This window comes from Condylura cristata, unplaced genomic scaffold (genome assembly GCF_000260355.1).
Source record: "Condylura cristata isolate star-nosed mole 26May11 unplaced genomic scaffold, ConCri1.0 scaffold00017, whole genome shotgun sequence".
Classification (NCBI taxonomy): domain Eukaryota; kingdom Metazoa; phylum Chordata; class Mammalia; order Eulipotyphla; family Talpidae; genus Condylura; species Condylura cristata.
Genome location: NW_004567118.1, coordinates 19529611 through 19546654, shown reverse-complemented (window position 1 = coordinate 19546654; position 17044 = coordinate 19529611). Strand labels below are relative to the sequence as shown.

The window sequence follows — 17044 nt, the reverse complement described above, 5'->3', positions numbered from 1 at the left end:
TTTAACTTCTTGTGCCACCTGGAAAGCCCTCCATAAATTTTTTGAAGGCTATTTAATACATTAATCTGATTTTTATTCAACAAGTTTCCTAGGAGTACCATCAAGAACTCCTTTTCCTCAGAGACCTATGAGGAACACAGACAACACAGATGGTTTATGCAGGGTATTGGTTGTCACAGGCCCTTGAACTCCTGAGTTTCTGTATACTGGGGCAACAGAACGGGGAAATGAAGACTAGGGATGGCCTTTGTCTGTGTGTCCTGGGCACCATGTCCTTCTGCAGTCGTGTGGTCTACCCTGCCTATGTGTTTGTGGCCAGCGGGCCGCCCCAGCCTCACAAATAGATTTAAGAAGACATTTCACAGCCTTTTACCTTGAAAGTCATGGAGAGTTGCCAATGTGTCCATGTGAAGAAAAGAAAGCCAGCTGGATACTCCTGTTCCTTCATGGGTATTCCCTGTATAACCAGGAGTTTTTGCAAAACCCTGTACTCAGTGCTGCATGGACATTTCCCTGTTAGGAAAGAACAGTGGTCATTGCGCTCACTTTATTTTGTCCTGACATGCATGGTAGGGTTAGTATTGGCTTTATTTGTGTTTTTTCCCTTCACACACACACAGTACATGAATACATAAACAATACCTGAGTGCCATAAACACACAAATACGTACGTGTGCTTGTACCATACAAGCTACATGTGTGCTTATATACATGGGTCTCAGACCCATTGGCCACAGCTGTGGGGGTCACTTGTCTCCTTCCTCAACTATGTCCCTGCTGCCCTGCCCTTAGCAGCCTCTGCTAGTTGTTCATGGTGCCCAGGTCTGGGATAAGAACATACTTCATCACATGGTTTGACAGGCAGCCGAGACCAGCAAAATTAATTTACAAAATCAGTCATGTTTAGTATTCTTCATCTTGCGTGGATCCCAAAGTCAGCTCTATAACAGATGTCCAAAATAACTGATTTTCATATGAGATTATTACATGATTCTCACCTGATAGAAAATACTGGGTTTTCACTAACAGCTGAAATGTGTTTTATGCAACTCCCCCCCCCCACCAACTGTATCTTGAGGCATACTTTACAGAATATAAATGATACATTTAGCCTTCAGTAACTTAGAACCCTTAGACACTAGAGTTGTTTTGCCAGAGTAAAAAATTTGTGAAGTGTAAGGTAAGAAAGATAATTGAATATTCAGTGTATGTACAGTAGTAGTAGTAATCTACTTCTTAAAGTTGTGAGATTTCCTGTTAGTAGGACAGATGAGGTATTTGTTGGTGATGGCACAATTTGTTCATGGCAGCAGTTGGCCTGGCTGACCCCAGGTTCTCTTGTGCTCCATCTTTAAAAGATAGCCTGGACACATTCTTCGAAGAGCTTCTGACCCAGAACTGCTTTTATATCCAGGGCTGCTGTTCTGATAATCCCATCTCCTGTTCTGTCCTGGTAATCCCTGCATAACCAGGGGTTTTTGCAAAAATGAGAAAAGCCCAGATTATTACTACTAGCTGACCACTTTGCCTCCACTTTATCCTGTGAACTGAATCCTCAGAAGCAGCTGCAGCCAGAGAGGAGGAGCTGACCTTCCCAGGCCACCAGCTTGCACTGCCCAGGCCATTGCTTGTCAGCCTGAAATGGGTTGTCCCTTAGATTTTATTAAGTCATGAAATACTGATCTTTAATTAATTGATTTTCTGAGACTGTAAAGCATTAGTTATCGCACAGTTGGAGCCATGTCATGGGTGTGGGCACCTGTTTGACCCTCAGTGCCATGCTGCTAAGTCAGTCTCCTTTCTGAGTGGTTGGTACCAGCCCAGCTGTATGAGATGCTGCCAGCCAGGCCTTAGGCTGCTGGCCCCTTGCTCTTACACGGGAACCTTGCCTGCCTTGCTTGGCCGGCTCTGCCCCCGACAGAGTAGGTGCTCACTAAGTATCTGTTAGTGGCTGGCCAAAGCTTCCACAGCTGTTAAGTGGTGGTGTCCACAAAAGACCTCCAGATGTTCAGTTGCTTGAAAACAGATGAACATATGTTAAAAATAAAGCAAGCCAGGAGCAACTCTGCTTTGGAACAATGCCTCTGTGTTGCTGATACTTATTTCTTCTGATAAGACATGTATTTCCTAAGCGAGATTTCAGCCATTCATGTCATGAATATTGCTGATGGGCAACAGACATGCTTAGAAGTAGCAGAGAAACTGTCCCCTGTGCTTCCATCATGGTCACAGCCTCTCTTGTTCCTTCCTGCAGGCCTGCCCCAGCCCCTGTAGCACTGGGGTGGTCCATGCGCCAGGATGCAGAACTCTCAGGCGTCAGGTGTGGCTGGGTCTTTGTAGCATCTGAACTCAGGGCATCGTTCCACCTCTGTGTGGGTAGGCTCCTAGTGTACATCACCATGCCAGGTCATTCCATTCCCAGGGCTCCTCAGCCCTGATGGCATGGGTGCTGTCCATGGCAGCTTCAGGGAGGGCATCCTCAGTGGGGCTGGGCAGGCTACACTGACTGCATCCTTTGGTATAATAGGCTCTTGTACATGGTGTGTGCAGGGGTCTGAGCATTCTGGATTTGAAAATAGAAACCCTTCACCAAAAATGTCTTTCCAGAATGGAAACAAACGTGGTAAAATAAATGACTGCTAAAAACTTATGGAGACAAGAACAGGACTGATGAAAGGAAAAGAAATAAATGAAAACAATGAAGCAGAGTTTATGAGTGTTCCTCTCAGGGAAACTAGAGGGAGATTCCTGCTTTTTAAGAAGCAATAAATTCAAGCTCTGTGTGCTTGCTTATGCACATGTCTGCGTTGCCTTCGCCTGTATGCATGTGCACGTCATGCGTACAGGTGTGTAGTGGTCCCTGCAGGAGTGATGTGTTGCATATCCACGTTTTCATGTGTGTGCTGTATGCATATACAAATGTGCCTGTCACTGTGTGCAGGCTGTATATCACATGTATGTTTCGTTGTACCTATGGCTGTGTGCATGTGCTCACACATGTGTGCATTGGATGGCGCCCATGTGCACATGAATGTTGTATGGTGTACCTTGTATGGTGTGTGTGCGCACCTGTGTGTATTCATGTACATGTGTGTTGGGAAGAAAACTATGGAGGTTAAATAATCCAGCAACCAAAGATAGAATCTAAATCTAATCATTCCCTTTAAATAAATCTTTTTCATCAAAATGAAGATGTTACACAGGAAAAATATTTTTAGGCAGTTTGTCTCTTTTGGAATGAATATGAATTTTGTGGAGTAACCTGATAGAAATGTAGAACACCAACTAGTGACTTGTCTGGTGTCCACTTCTTTGTCTGGGGGCTCATAGCTTGCCAGCCTCTGGGACTGGTTGGGGTCAGAGGAACAACCTGGGTGGTGACGGCCGGTAGGCTGGGCATGTTGGGGAAGCCATGAGTTTTTTGTATGCTGGACCTTATGAGGACAGGGGCTAGATTGTGAGTCTAAGGACAGGTCCACTCTACCAGGGGAGTTGGTGGGTTTGTGTCTGGCACCCCAAAATACTGATAATTATAAAGAAACATGTATTTAAATATACATGTCTGCATTTTTACTGATGGACTTTAAGATCTTTTAAGCACTTGAAACACTGGTAACTAAATGGAAATGAGAGGGATTTTGGTAAAAACAGCGAGGTTTTGTAAGAGCTTGTCAGGTTCCCCAGGCTGGACCTCTTTTTCTGCTGCTGACAGACTACCTAAACATATGACTCGATCTTACTTCACGACATTGAAGAGATGACTGATTTCTCGGCAGCTGGCCGGCAGTCACCTGCCTCCGTGAGGGCTCATTTCATCAGGTTGTCTCAGCACCTTAGGACTTGTCATGGGGGACAGAGCTGGATGAGGCCTGTGACTAGGGTGGAAGCCATGTGTCAGGATCACACTGGGATTATAGTGTGTGACCTGCAGGGTCCTGTTAGCGTGTTCCTACCTTAGTTCTGATGTCTGTTGACCAAAGCAGCCTGTTTGTTAACTTCTGAAATGCACATCTGGAGTTACCGCAGGCTCTTCACTCAGTGTGGGTGAGAACTTCCCACCGTGCAGAGGGCATAGCTTTCAGTCTGTGCCCCCTTTCTAGTGTTTCCTGAATGTGTTGGAAAGTTTGTGGGAATATCTATGGATATGTGTTTGCAGGAGTTATCTGACTTTATAAGCAGTAAAATTTTGGGGTAAAGATTGTTGCGTTACATTTTATCAACATAAAATGTCTTAACCTGTTTTGAGGTAAAAGGGGAATTTTACAATTTTGTCTTCAGTTTTGCTTAGTAGAACTATTGGTATTTGAAAGCACAAAATATAGCTTCTGCTTCCCTTGTCTCTTGGCTTTGGGGGTCTTACTGCTTGGTAGTTTTCTTGCTGAACTTAAAATAAAAATTAAATAGGTGAAAGTTGGAAGAACCATAGGTGAAGTGACTACCAAGTGCACATTATTTCTCAAATCTGATTACAAGTGTTTCTACTATGTAGGAGAGGATTAGTTAGATTTTTCATAATAATCACACTCTTGTGAAGTATACCAGTTGTAATTACTAAAATTATTAATGGACTTAAAATGTGAAGATAAAAATTTTACCTGACATCTTTGATTTATAGAAACAGCAGGTCCTCAAATAATGCCCTTATACTCAGTTTTGTTTTGTTATCACATTGATGAGAACAACAACAAAAAAAAATCATTCCTTGTCAGTGCTGAATGAAATGATGTTACTCCAGGACCTGAGAGTTGTTGTGTGCCATTTTGCTTAAAGTTCCACTTTCCAGTAACCTATTGATGACTTTAAATGAGAATTTACCGTATTAGTTACATGAGGAAATCAAGTCATGATTTGATTGAGAAGAAATTTATTGGTGGCATAACTGAAAATCTGAACGAGTCACCAAATTGCACAGAGTCAGACAGACCATGAGGCCTTGATGCCAGTGGCTTGCTAGGAGAGAGGAGGCTTCTTCAGACTATACTCACCAAGCAGTTTGTCTTGCTGGTCTGGAGTCTTGGGATGGGGATGACCTTCTCTCCTCTGATCTCCCTGCAGTTTCTCCGGTGATCATTAAAGAGTGGGCAGCTTACAAAGGGAAGTCTCCGCAGACCCCGGAGCTAGTAGAAGCACTTGCCTTCAGGGAGTGGACCTGCCCCAACCTGAAGAGACTGTGGCTGGGGAAGGCGGTGGAGGACAAGAACCGCAGGATGCGGGCCTTCCTGGCCTGTATGCGCTCGGACACGCCAGCCATGCTCAACCCCGCCAGTGTGCCCACCCACCTCACCGTGCTGTGCTGCGTCCTGCGGTAGGTTCTCCCCACAGCCTGCCACTGCGAACTCAGCGTAGAAATGGAGGCTCTCAAGGTGCTGGGTGGTCTTGAATCAATACTGTCTGTGTATGGTTGTCTTCCGTGGCTTCAATGACCTATGGTCAACAGCAGGCCCCAAAATACTATAGACAGGATATTTTGAGAGAAAAAGACCACATTCACTATAACTTTTAGTATAGTATGTTGTTATAATGGTTCTATTTATTGTTGGTTGTTACTGTTAATCTTACCTGTGTCTAATCTGTTCATTAAACTTTGTCATAGGTATGTGTGTTCAGGGAAAGCACCATCTATAGTATGATTTCAGCTGTCCACTGGAGGTCTTGGAACGTACCCCCACAGATGGGTGTTGGGGGGAATATTTTAGAGAATAGATGTTTTTGGTGAATATGTATGTTATATAATTATAATGATTTTAAATATAGCTCATCTTGTATAATGTGAAGATTTTGAAGGCTGTTGCGGGGTCATACTATATACTGTTTGAAATTGTTTGCTGGGAAAATAAATCTCTTCTTCTTTCTTCATTTATTAACTTATTTACACAGAGGCCAGTATGGGTTTGGGTTACTTGTTTTAGTCTCAGGGCTGTAGCCCCATCATTCCTTATTTATTGTTGGTTCACCTTCTCCCCGCTTGGGCCTGGGAGCAGGTCAGTGAGCCTGTGCCCTCTGCTCCCAGCATGCTTTTCTCCCTGACGCAGGATTTGTTCAGGCTCCTCCTGTCACTCCTCACCCCCACTCTAACCAGCAGGCTCCTCCTGGAGATAGTGAGAAACCCAGGCCTCCCTAACTGCTGAGATACTTACTGCTGGCCGTTTAAAGTGAACTTGAGTTACAAACCTGAATATTCATTACTTCATTTTTTAAACTAGTTTCAAACTTAGAGGAAAGTTGCAAACGCAATACAAAAGACTTTTTGTTTGGCCCAAATAATTTCACATGACTTTGTAACAAACCAAGGACACTTTCCTTACATAATGACAATATGCTATCAAAATTGATCAATGTGGATACTTTGTTTTGCACTTCACGACTTTCACACCTCCTCCCCCCATTGCATTCTCCAGTGTAGGACATGGCCACCCTGTTGTCCCCGTGGACACATTTAGACCACATGTCTCCACCCTGCTCCCTCGGTTCAGCAACAGTAAGCTTGCTCTGTCCCTTTTGTAGCCCAAGTGTGTTTTGTGGGGAGGCACTGTGAAGCTGTCAGCATTTCATTTCTCCTCACACCTTCGGGTGTCTGATTTGGTGCTTCCCTCGTCTCTGGTTGGACTGTGTCCTCCTGTCTAGACAACCTGCTGGCTGTGTCCTCACACTGGCACATCTGCACTTCTCCACACAGACGTTCCAGTCTCATTTCAGATCCCGGTTCCTACGTGAGGACAATGTTGGGACCTCAGCCTGTCCACGACAGCCTGACTGCTGCTGATTAGAACAGTGTACCTCCATTCCCCCACCCGTCCTTTCTAGCCGTTGGGGAGGGAGTGCGGGTGGAGGGACTCTGACCTTGGCCCCTGAGAGTGAGCCAGCACACGTTCCCTGCACCCTTGCCTATGTCCTGCCCAGCCTGGCCCTCCTGTGGGCCTGGCCCTCCTGTGGCTTGGCCCCTTACTGGGTCTCACCAACTTGACCAAGGGAACATGAAGTTCTGAGTGCTGTGCTTATTTCCTGAAGTTTCTTAAATTCTTAACAGCCTTTAAGGCCAGTGATGTATTTAGAAATCTTTCCTAATTAATTCAGGTTGACTGAACAGAGCAAGTATGCCCCTTTCCATGGTATGTCACAAGCTCCCCAGGTGAGTTTCTTCATGAGACAGAGGCATTAGGTTTATTAGGGAAAAGGACAGAGGAGTAAAGGACACTTTCAGAGGCACAAGCAGGCAGGAAAAGCTGCCCCAAAAGGGACAGCTTTGCTGATAGGCCTCCATGGTGGTAGGTGGGAGGCCTTGAGGAAAGCAGTGTTTGCTGAGGGAGCTCAGTGCAGAGAAGTTCCGGCATGTACAGACAGGAGGCTGCTGCCCTGCAGAGGGAGAGAGTGGGTGGAGAGAAGCACCTGTATAGGCACAGGTGGACTGGACTGCTGCCCTGGGCCAGTGCAGAGACTGCACTGATACAGTCCTTTTCTCTTTGGGGGGCGGGCTGGTGGGGGCTCATTCCTTTGTGGACTGGCCTGTTTGCTGCTGATTTTGGATGACTATGTGAAATCCTAAAGGGACCAGAGATTTCACAGTGTGCCCAGTCTCTGTATCTTCACCCTCAGGTCTGTGCTTCTGACACTCCCTACAGCAGTCTGATACCTGTTGGGGCTGTATCAGCCTTGTGATAAAGCACTGAGTGTCCTGATTTTTATGGCTGGGTTAATGGTCATTGTTAATCCCACTGCCCCCATCTCCTTGTGTGAGTCAAGTTTTAATCTAGTGATACCTTCTTTGGGTTTTCTATTCTTTTCCTCTGTCATTTTGATGGAAACATTTCTTCTGATGGACCAGTTTTTGATCAGCCATTTTTGTCCAGATAGCCATAGTTTTCCCAGTCTTCAGAGTTGGGCCTGCCTCATTGTTAGGAGAACTTTGCTGTTGACTTTTTGTTGTTTGTTAAAACTCATCTTAGTACTAGAAAAGATTAGTGTAACATGGATGCCCGTGCATCGTGATCCTTGGCAGTTGCAGCGTGGCCCTGGTTAGCACGTGGAAGCAGTGACATCCTTGCTGATGAGGACACTCCTGTGCAGGGTCCAGGGAGCATCCTGTTGGGAAAGTCTTGCACAGTGTTAGGTCCTGAGAAGGGGCAGCTTGTGGAGGGCAAGGAGCTGGGAAGCTCAGGGATGATGGCTCTCAGCACACCCCAGATGGTTTGGGTCCAGGACTCAGAAACGGGCAGTCTGCTTTCACTGAAAAAGTCACTTTTACATTTGGCCGTGTGGACAAGCAAGTAAAGTGGAGGTTATGGAGGGGACTATGTGGGCCCGGGGGGACTTGCTGGGGTAAAGGCAGTTGGCACCGAGGGGATTCTCTAGAAAAACCACTGCCATGGAACAGGAGAGTGTGTCACCTGTACTGTGGCCAGGGGGAGATGCAGACAGAGGTGAGATGGGGTAGCTCTGTGGAGGCAGGCCCTAGACTGGGAGGTGCTGATGAGGCCAGGGTGGGGAACTGGCTAAGCTGTAGATCGGGAGGTGTTCCTTCCCTAGAGTCCTGGACACCCAGGAGGGGCTGAGGTCTGGGAGGTTAAACACTCTACTCAGGTCTCTGTAGTCCACCAGCACCTCAGAGAGGATTATTTTTTTAAGATTTACTTATTTGTGTTTACAGAACTAGGGTACCGGCCAGAGGTTTGGGGGTTGAGAGGAATCACCAGAGACAGAGTGGGGAGCAGAACGAAGTACACTGCTGAGGGGAGCAGCGGGTGGATCAGGAGAGGTCTGCCGCGCCATGTGGGTCAGTTCCCTGGCGGGGGATCGGACTCGTACTGCAGTGGCTCCGCAGAGCTTCATAATGTGGTGCTTTAATCTGTTGTGCCATCAGGGAGGGCCCTCAGAGGATTTTTATATGCTACTTGATTTTGTTGGGGGGTACAGAAACCACTGTAAGAGGGTCTTGAGAGCATACTGATGCACAGATGGGAATCTCACATGTAGGTGTAATGGCATGTGTTGGTGCACCTACCTTTCCTCACCTGTGACACTCGGGCATGACTGTAGGACAGCCTTAGGTGTTACTTGTATTCATGCAAAACTGTATACACTTCATCTGCATCTGAGGATTAGCAGTGAGAAAGAAGTCAGTCAAGATTTGCTATGATTAGAAAGCCAGATGGAGGGGCTAGATGATACTCTAACCCAAAATACTGTTGTTGCATTGGAACCTAGTTCTAAGAAAAAAACAACCTGCCCCATGACAGTCTTTTTCTGGTTCATCACTTTTTTTTTTTTTAAAGATTTATTTATTTATGCTTACAGAACTGGGTGGGGTACAGCCAAGAGGTGTGGTAGGGTGAGAGGATTCACCAGAGACAGAGTGGGGAACAGAATAGGCAGATCTACTGAAATATACTGCTAAGGGGAGCAGCGGGTGGGTCAGGAGAGGTCTGCTGTCCCATGTGGGTCAGCTCCCTGGCTGGGAATTGAACTCGTGTTGCAGTGGCTTCGGAGAGCTTCATAGTGCCATTGCCACCAGGGAGAGCCCTGGTTCATAATTTTTAAAGGACTATCTAGCCAGGGCCTGGTGGGGAGGCGAGGGTGTGGGTCAGTGTTTATGGGTTTGCATGATGAAAGAGCTATGGGGATGGGGTGGTGAAACTGCCAACTCCCAATGTGCTGTGTGTCCTGTGAGACTGGTACAAATGGTACATTGGTATTACGTGTTTAACCACCATTTCAAAGGGAAGGAATAAGTAAAAGGAATGTACAACCATTACTTAGGCAAAGGCCACTGTATATTGAGCATGGTCTTTTCCATAAATTTTTCCAGTCAAAAGTGGTGGGGCTTTCTTCATATTTGCTGTTTCTCGCATCAAGCCCCGATTAAAACTGAGCGAGGCCATGTATTTATGGTGGCACTGAAACAGTTACAGCGGATGTAATTTTAGTCATCGCAGGTGCAGTTAAAACTCTTAAGTATATTTCACTAGATCTAAATACCATATCTGATATCTGTAATTGCATTTCCTTTTTGCTCCTGTGATGCGGTTTTGCTCTGACATATCGGTAAGCTTTCTGCCTCCATCTTCTGTCCCTAAAGTGGGACTTTGATTGGTCCTTGGTAATATGGACGTGACAAGATTAGACCCAGGCTTCTCACCTAGGGAGTACCTAGGGCTTTTGTTAAAAATATTCTCCATCAGGCCCTCCCTGGTGGCGCAGCGGGTTAAAGCACTGCACTGAGAAACTAAAACCACTTCCGCATGAGTTCGAACCCCGCCTGCCCCGGAGGTGACCACATGGCGTGGCAGACCTCTCCTGACCCGCCCGCTGCTCCCCTCAGCAGTGTACTTCGTCGATCTGCCTGTTCTGCTTCCCGCTCTGTCTCTGGTGAATCCTCTCACCCTCCGCATCTCTGGCCTGTACCCCAGTTCTGTATGAATAAATAAATCTTAAAAAAAAAATATTCTCCATCAGCTGGATGGGAGCTTGTCTGTTGTTCATCAGTTGTGTTGCAGTGATAAAAATCACTTCAATTGTTACAAAGTACCCAGGGCACCTAACCGCTGGCCAGATTCCAAACCTGTTGGCACATGAGCTGGGGGCAGCTTTCTGGCTGTACCACAAGCTTTTGCCAGAGATTGTGTAGGATCTGCTACAAGTTATTTTTAGTGATCGGCTGGCAGCTTGATGAGGTCATCCTTCTAATCTGTTGAGCACAGAGAACTGGGTGCCGCAGATTCTGCTCCGAGGCTTCTGAGGAAGTTCTCTGGGCTTTCCTTTGCTCACACCCAGACACCATTTGGGATTGTGATTTTGATTAGTGCCTGGAGGGTGTCACTGGGGACAGCACAGGTGGCAAAGGAGGGAGTTGAGGGGCTTATGGAAGGCAGCTTTAAGATTGACTATGGACAAGTGGAACTTGATGCTGTTAGACGCAGATGTCCCTGGTAAATCTGTGTCCTCCAGGACTGTGAGTTTTGTCCTGGGGTCCCTTCTTGCTCTGTCCCAGGCATTTACCTGCCTTTTGGGTGTCCTTCCACACAGGTGGGTCACACCATGCTTGTTCTCACTAGGGGGTGCATTTTCCACCTTGGACCTAGAGTGGTGTCCAGCAATTTTCAATAAATTGGGTAAATCATGTAAATGTGTGCTTATAACATGTCTTCAGGTTTTAAACTCATCTCACATGTGAAATTATTTTTAAAAAAACACTGACCAGCTGGTTTGCAGTATGTTCAAATTTAGTATGCTATTTTTAGCCTCTCTGAAATCAAACATTCTGATCAGTCCAGATGATGATTAGGGTTTTATTTATAATTGGCATCATCCCTTGAAAATGGCTAAAGGCTGATGAGAAATTGGCATGGGCCTTCTGAGCCGTGTACTCTTTCTTGAGTCTCTTTCGACCCTGGATGCCAGGCTGTGCCACTTTGTCCTGACTACCCACGCTCTCTGTCCACCTGTAGGTATATGGTGCAATGGCCCGGAGCACGGATCCTGCGTCGCCAGGAGCTGGATGCCTTCCTGGCCCAGGCATTGTCCCCCAAACTCTATGAGCCCGACCAGCTCCAGGAGCTAAAGGTAACTCACAGCCTGGTGGCCTTTTGGGGGTGTGTGTGGGGGTGGGGTCTTGTTTTGGAGTTCTTTGTCACTGCTAACCCTCAGCACATAGTTGCTTAGCTGTACTAGAACAGTGATGAACTTGAGTAAGGCCCAAGGGCTGTCCTCCCCGTGTGGAAACGACCACACACCTACTTGTGCCCCATGTTTGCCTGTGGGTGTCTTGTTGTCCACGTCAGGAAGTAAACTGACTTTTTGTTTCAGGTGGGGATCCCTAACCCTGGGAGGGCTCAGTCTTAAGAATTTCCTAGCATCTGACCAGGATTCTTTTTCTTATTTCCTTCTGTTGTTCCTAATTACAACATTCGTTTTCTCTAACAAAAAGTCTTTGCCCTCCTGGTATTGGAAAGCCCCTCTAGAACACCACTTGAAGAACAGTGCTACACCATCTTCCCTGTGCCCGCTAGTCAGCCTTGAACATCGTGTTCCTTTTAATTTTCCCTTCTCCTCATTCCTTTTGTTCTTTCATCGTTTTGACAATATTGATTTCCGTGTGCTTATCTTTTCAGTGCCCTTTACAGTTCAGTCGCTGTGTCCACACGGCTGTCCTTGTGCTAATTTCTACACTGAAATTTAGAAAGTCCAAGACTTTTCAGAGTTAGCTAAATTAGTGGCTCTGCCTTTTCTTTTTGATGTGCAGGGTTTTGGTTTTTTTCTTTGCCATTGGTTTTTATTTGTTTGTTTGTTTATTTTTACAAAATTTGATTTGTATTCAAGTATTCTCTTTTGACAAAATTGCCTTCCCTTTTAGCTCTTTTGCCATTCTTTCCCTGCAGAGATGTTTAGGAGCACTTTATAGGTTTACAGGATTCTACAGCTGGGACTCAGTAAATTTCTGGTTTCCCCTAAATTACTGTGGTAAATGTAGTAATCTGTGTTAAGTGACCCTTGATGGTCACTGTGGGCACCTCAAGCTCCCATAACTTTGAAACAACCTCAGTGAAACAACGAATCTCAGGAGAATCACCTAAATTGTACTCTTTACTCTAGCTCAAGCTTTTCTGTTTGTTAGACAGAAATGATTATTTTCAATGTTTTTGAATTTAAGTTTTTGTTCTAGACTATTTGGCCGGGGTCCCCGAGAGGCTGGCCCTGAGCGTGGGCCAGCCGCCTTCCTACCAGCCTGTGTCAGGGTGTTGTAAACACTTGCTAGACTGTGGTGCCGCCCTCGACTCTGCTTCCTGTTTCTCTTATTTAGATTATTACATCAGTACTGACATCCCAGTTCTGAAAATCAGACCGCCAGGTATCAGGTATGCCCACAGCCTTATTCACCATCAAGTCGCTTTACTCCAAGTCCATCTTCTCCCCCATCCCTTTTCATTTTTGGATCAACACCTAGGATATAGTGTTGGAAAGATGGTCACCCTCTGAGCTTCCATTTTGGTTCTTTTGAGGTCTTAGTGCTCTCATGGTTTCTCCTGACTCTTCATCAAAAGCCAGGTGCTTGTGCAGCTGTGTTTAGAAAGACCCATTTGTGTGCAGTTGCTTCAGGCCCCACTGGCCTTGGCTCTTGCTGTTCTGGAGGTCTGTGGCCTTCAGCAAAGGACCCCGCACGCCAAATGCTTCATTCAAATGACATAGAGGCATAAATCACGAAAGAGCTAGAAGGAAATAGCAGCCTTTGCTGGGGGAAAAGGTAGTTGGTTTCTTTTAAGATTGAAGATCCTCTCTTCAATCAGCCTTCAGTCAGATTGAGAACTAAATAGGAATAATTGTTATTTAAATGCTGCAAAAAAAAAAAATCCTATGCAGAGCTGAGGGTCCCAGAATTCACCGATGGAAAAGTGAATTTTAAAATTGCTTTTTCATTTAATCATTAACTTTTTTGATATTATCAAGATCAATAATGATGCTTTTCTGTAATACACCATTTCACTATTTCTGATATAGTCAACTCTTGATTTTTGTTGTGGTTTTTAAGGCCATTCTACTGTTTGTGGATTGCCCAGTCCATGTTTGTCTTCTCCTGTTTATTGTCCATGATATGCTTTGAGAATAAAAGGGAGAAGAGAAAGGAAAGACCCAATTCTGACAGTTCGGCCTCTTTTTGTTTTTTGATGGGAGAGTAGATGGGTAAAGATGTTGAAACTATGGGTTTAAATGACTCTGTGTTTCCGCCATACCCTGCTCTGTCCTCTGCCCTGGCCACAAGGAATGGGGTGCTGCCTGCCCCTGAGGCTGTGGCAGCACAGACGGCCCTTCACTTTCCCCAGTGTATTTTCTAGGTCACCAGCAGGAATGGAATTGTTAAGGAAAAAGCAATACTGCCTCCGAGGGGTCAGTAAAGGAGGGCAAGTGGCTCTGGCCGGTGCTTCCGCCATGTTCTTGACATTGCTATAATTGCCTTAAATCCTTTTAACTGTTTCATATGCCCAATGCAGGCTCTAAGAGGTGGAACATGAAGAATATTAAGAGACACTATTAGACACTGTCACAGACACAACCCATCTGTGGTAACCCTAAGAATGATTTTGCACGTAGGTGGACATGACAGGTGAGACTAAGAGTCTGCTGCTCAGGATTACAGTTAGACAAAATCACCTCCTTGAAGTTCTTGAGCTCATTGCACATATAATTAAATTTCACATTTGTATTTCCAATGAGGTCAGAACATTCTGATTATTTTTCTAGTTGAGGAATTCTGGATAATGTCAAATGTCTTGTCTTGGTGTGAGAGCATGAGGGTTGTAGTGTAACTGGAGCAGCAATTTCTGTGATTATAGGTTCAGAATCTGGTTCTACCAGGTGCTAGTTTTAGAGTCTGTGACTCACTTTCCCCACCTGTAAAGTGGAGGGCAGAGTATATGACTATGGAGCTGTAATGAAAACTTACGAGTGGCATCTGTGCGTTCAAGTTTCCCATTGAAATTAGATGGTATTATTTGTGTAATTAGCTTTTAGAGAAAGAAATACAAAACCATGTGAAATGTAATTAAAATAAATTTTTAATTGAGGCAAAAATTTTTTTATTAACAATTTTTATTAACATAACTTTTCAGAATTTTTCTGTTAAATTAATGGACGTTGTCATCACTAAAACTAATTCCTTGAAAATAATTTCATGAGTCATTACAATGTTGTTCCTTAACTAATGACAAGGTATTTAAAATAAGTATGTGTGAGGAGGGTAATAAGGATGTCTCCATCCCTTTCAGTTCCCCAGGAGGCCACAGCTTCTCATTGCTATGTCCCATGCATCAGCTGTGGTTTCTCGGCCTCGCGTCAGGGAGCTTGTTTTTTTTTTTTGCTATATTGATCAATAGGGGTGACAACAAGCCCCACCGAGTAATGAGCCTCCCCAGCAGGACCATGCTGGTACCTGGTTGCACCATTGAGTAGCAAAGCAGACATCTTCAGAGCAGCATCTCTCTGCCATGACCTCTCCCCATTCTAGTTCAGTCCCCACTTTCTGGCCCTGGGAAGCTGTAGTCTGGCCTTGAAAGGTTGGCTGGAGACAGTGGTCTTCACTGTCCCAAAGAGGGGCCAGGGCAACGTCCAGGACAGGCGTCTCCACTTTCAGGGTGTAAAAAACCTCCTCTTCTGCCTCACGATGTCAGAGGAGCAGTGGCCCCATTCTTTGCTGTAGCTCAGGCAGGTGGGCCTTGTGTGTGGTGGGGGTGGTAAATCAGGTTCAGTTTTGTTCCATTTTGAACCTCTCTTCCTCCACTTTCTGCTCATAAATATAAAAATTAATATTTAATTCCATCACTCCACCGACTATCTTCCAGTGATCACATTTAGTCTCCTCCCAAGGTGGCGTGGGAGGACTGTGGGCTATGGACAAATCTCTTAAAAAACTGTAGAGACTTAAAAAACAAAGCAGGCTGGAAACACAGTGGTAGCTGCTAGTGGGGATATTGAACAGACAGCGCAGAACAGCACATGGTCATGTGTTTGCCAGTTACTTGGCACTGATGTCACTTGTGCTGTCTTTGTGAAAAGCCAGTTCACCTGTCACCATTGGGAGTTGCCCAGGTTGTCACCCCTTAAAAACCAGATTCCTCACGGCCATCTCCTCAGAAACTACGTGATAGAGAGATAGCCAGACCTCAGTTCCAGATAATCCACAAACGGGGGCCTCACAGACAGATAATCAAGAGTTGACTGTACTTGTCAGTGTTTCTCATCTTGCTCATCACACGCTGGGAGGGAGGGCTGTGTGCTTGGGACACTCCCGGCGAGGCGGGGTGAGGAGGGGCTGGAGAGAAGTCTCTAGGTCCCTAGGCTGTATGGTTCAGACAGTGTTTTTGCTGTTGTGTTCTTTCATTAATAAGCTGTCCATTTCTCCTAAAACATTTTGACAGTCTCATTACTAAGTTGCTATCTAAAACATTAACATTTAAAATAATCTAGACAATACAAGTTAAAGAATGAAATTATGCCAGGTAATTTTTTAATAGAGTAACTACTTAAAAAATGTAGGAACTTAATAGAATGTTTCTTTTTATACCCTTTCTATTAATACATTACCAGCCTATAAAATACAAAGTATAAAATTTTATTTAATAAATGAATCCTGTGTTTCCTCACTGCTAAGGAGGTTATTAGTCATTTGTTCCTTAAATACAGTATTACTTTACATTCCTCTGACACTTCCAAATTGAAATGGTTTAGTGTTTGTAAGTCATTGCCTTTAAGTTTAACCTTGTTAATGACATCAGGCGTCTTTCCATTGGGATGGTCAGTGCCAGGTCTCTGTGGGGTGGGTGCTTTATGAGTATGTTGAGGGTGTCCCCTTAACCATGGAGAGCTGTAGTCAGACATGGTGATGAGGAGACTGTGTACTTGTACTCCATAGAAATCATTCTTTTCCATTTAAAGATTGAGAACCTGGACCCCCGAGGCATTCAGCTGTCAGCACTCTTCATGAGCGGGGTGGACATGGCACTGTTTGCAAACGATGCTTGCGGCCAGCCTGTGCCCTGGGAGCACTGCTGTCCCTGGATGTACTTTGATGGGAAGCTCTTCCAGTCCAAACTCCTCAAAGCAAGCCGGGAGAAGACCCCGCTCATCGACCTCTGTGATGGTCAGGTGAGTTTTGGGTGCGGGAGCCGGGAGGCACTTGTCACCACGATGAAGCGCTCTCCAGGCAGCTCTGTCATCCTCAGCACCAGATTTGCGGTTACCGTGCAACAGGCGTCTGATGTGGATTACACAGCCTAGCCCGGAACTAAATTCAGTTCAGAAGTGGGAGCTGAGCCCCAGTACACACCGGGTTCTTGGTTCTCGTTATTCGCAGTAATTATGTAACACTCTGCACATTCTACGAAACCTGGATGAACAAATGCTGAATCTCTGCTCCTGGGGAATGCAGGTTATGTTCCTCCAAGCCTCTGGTTGCATCCCTAGCATATGCGTGTTTCTGATTTAAGACATCTCCTTCAGTTGATACTGCCGGTTCATTCAGACTGAACACACGGCTCCACCTGAATGAAGTTTGTCCAGT

The 17044-nt window shown here is 45.4% G+C and overlaps 1 protein-coding gene across 2 annotated transcripts in view; it reads left to right on the top strand.

Annotated features, from left to right (window-relative positions):
• The window catches only part of LOC101622337 (constitutive coactivator of PPAR-gamma-like protein 1), a 79392-nt gene that overhangs the window by 50614 nt on the left and 11734 nt on the right, over positions 1–17044 (top strand). For both annotated transcript variants that reach the window (XM_012726464.1, XM_012726465.1), the window contains 3 exons: positions 5056–5305; positions 11442–11556; positions 16420–16629. In XM_012726464.1, coding sequence (XP_012581918.1) covers positions 5056–5305; positions 11442–11556; positions 16420–16629 — 575 coding nt within the window. The remainder of the gene's footprint in view (positions 1–5055; positions 5306–11441; positions 11557–16419; positions 16630–17044) is intronic.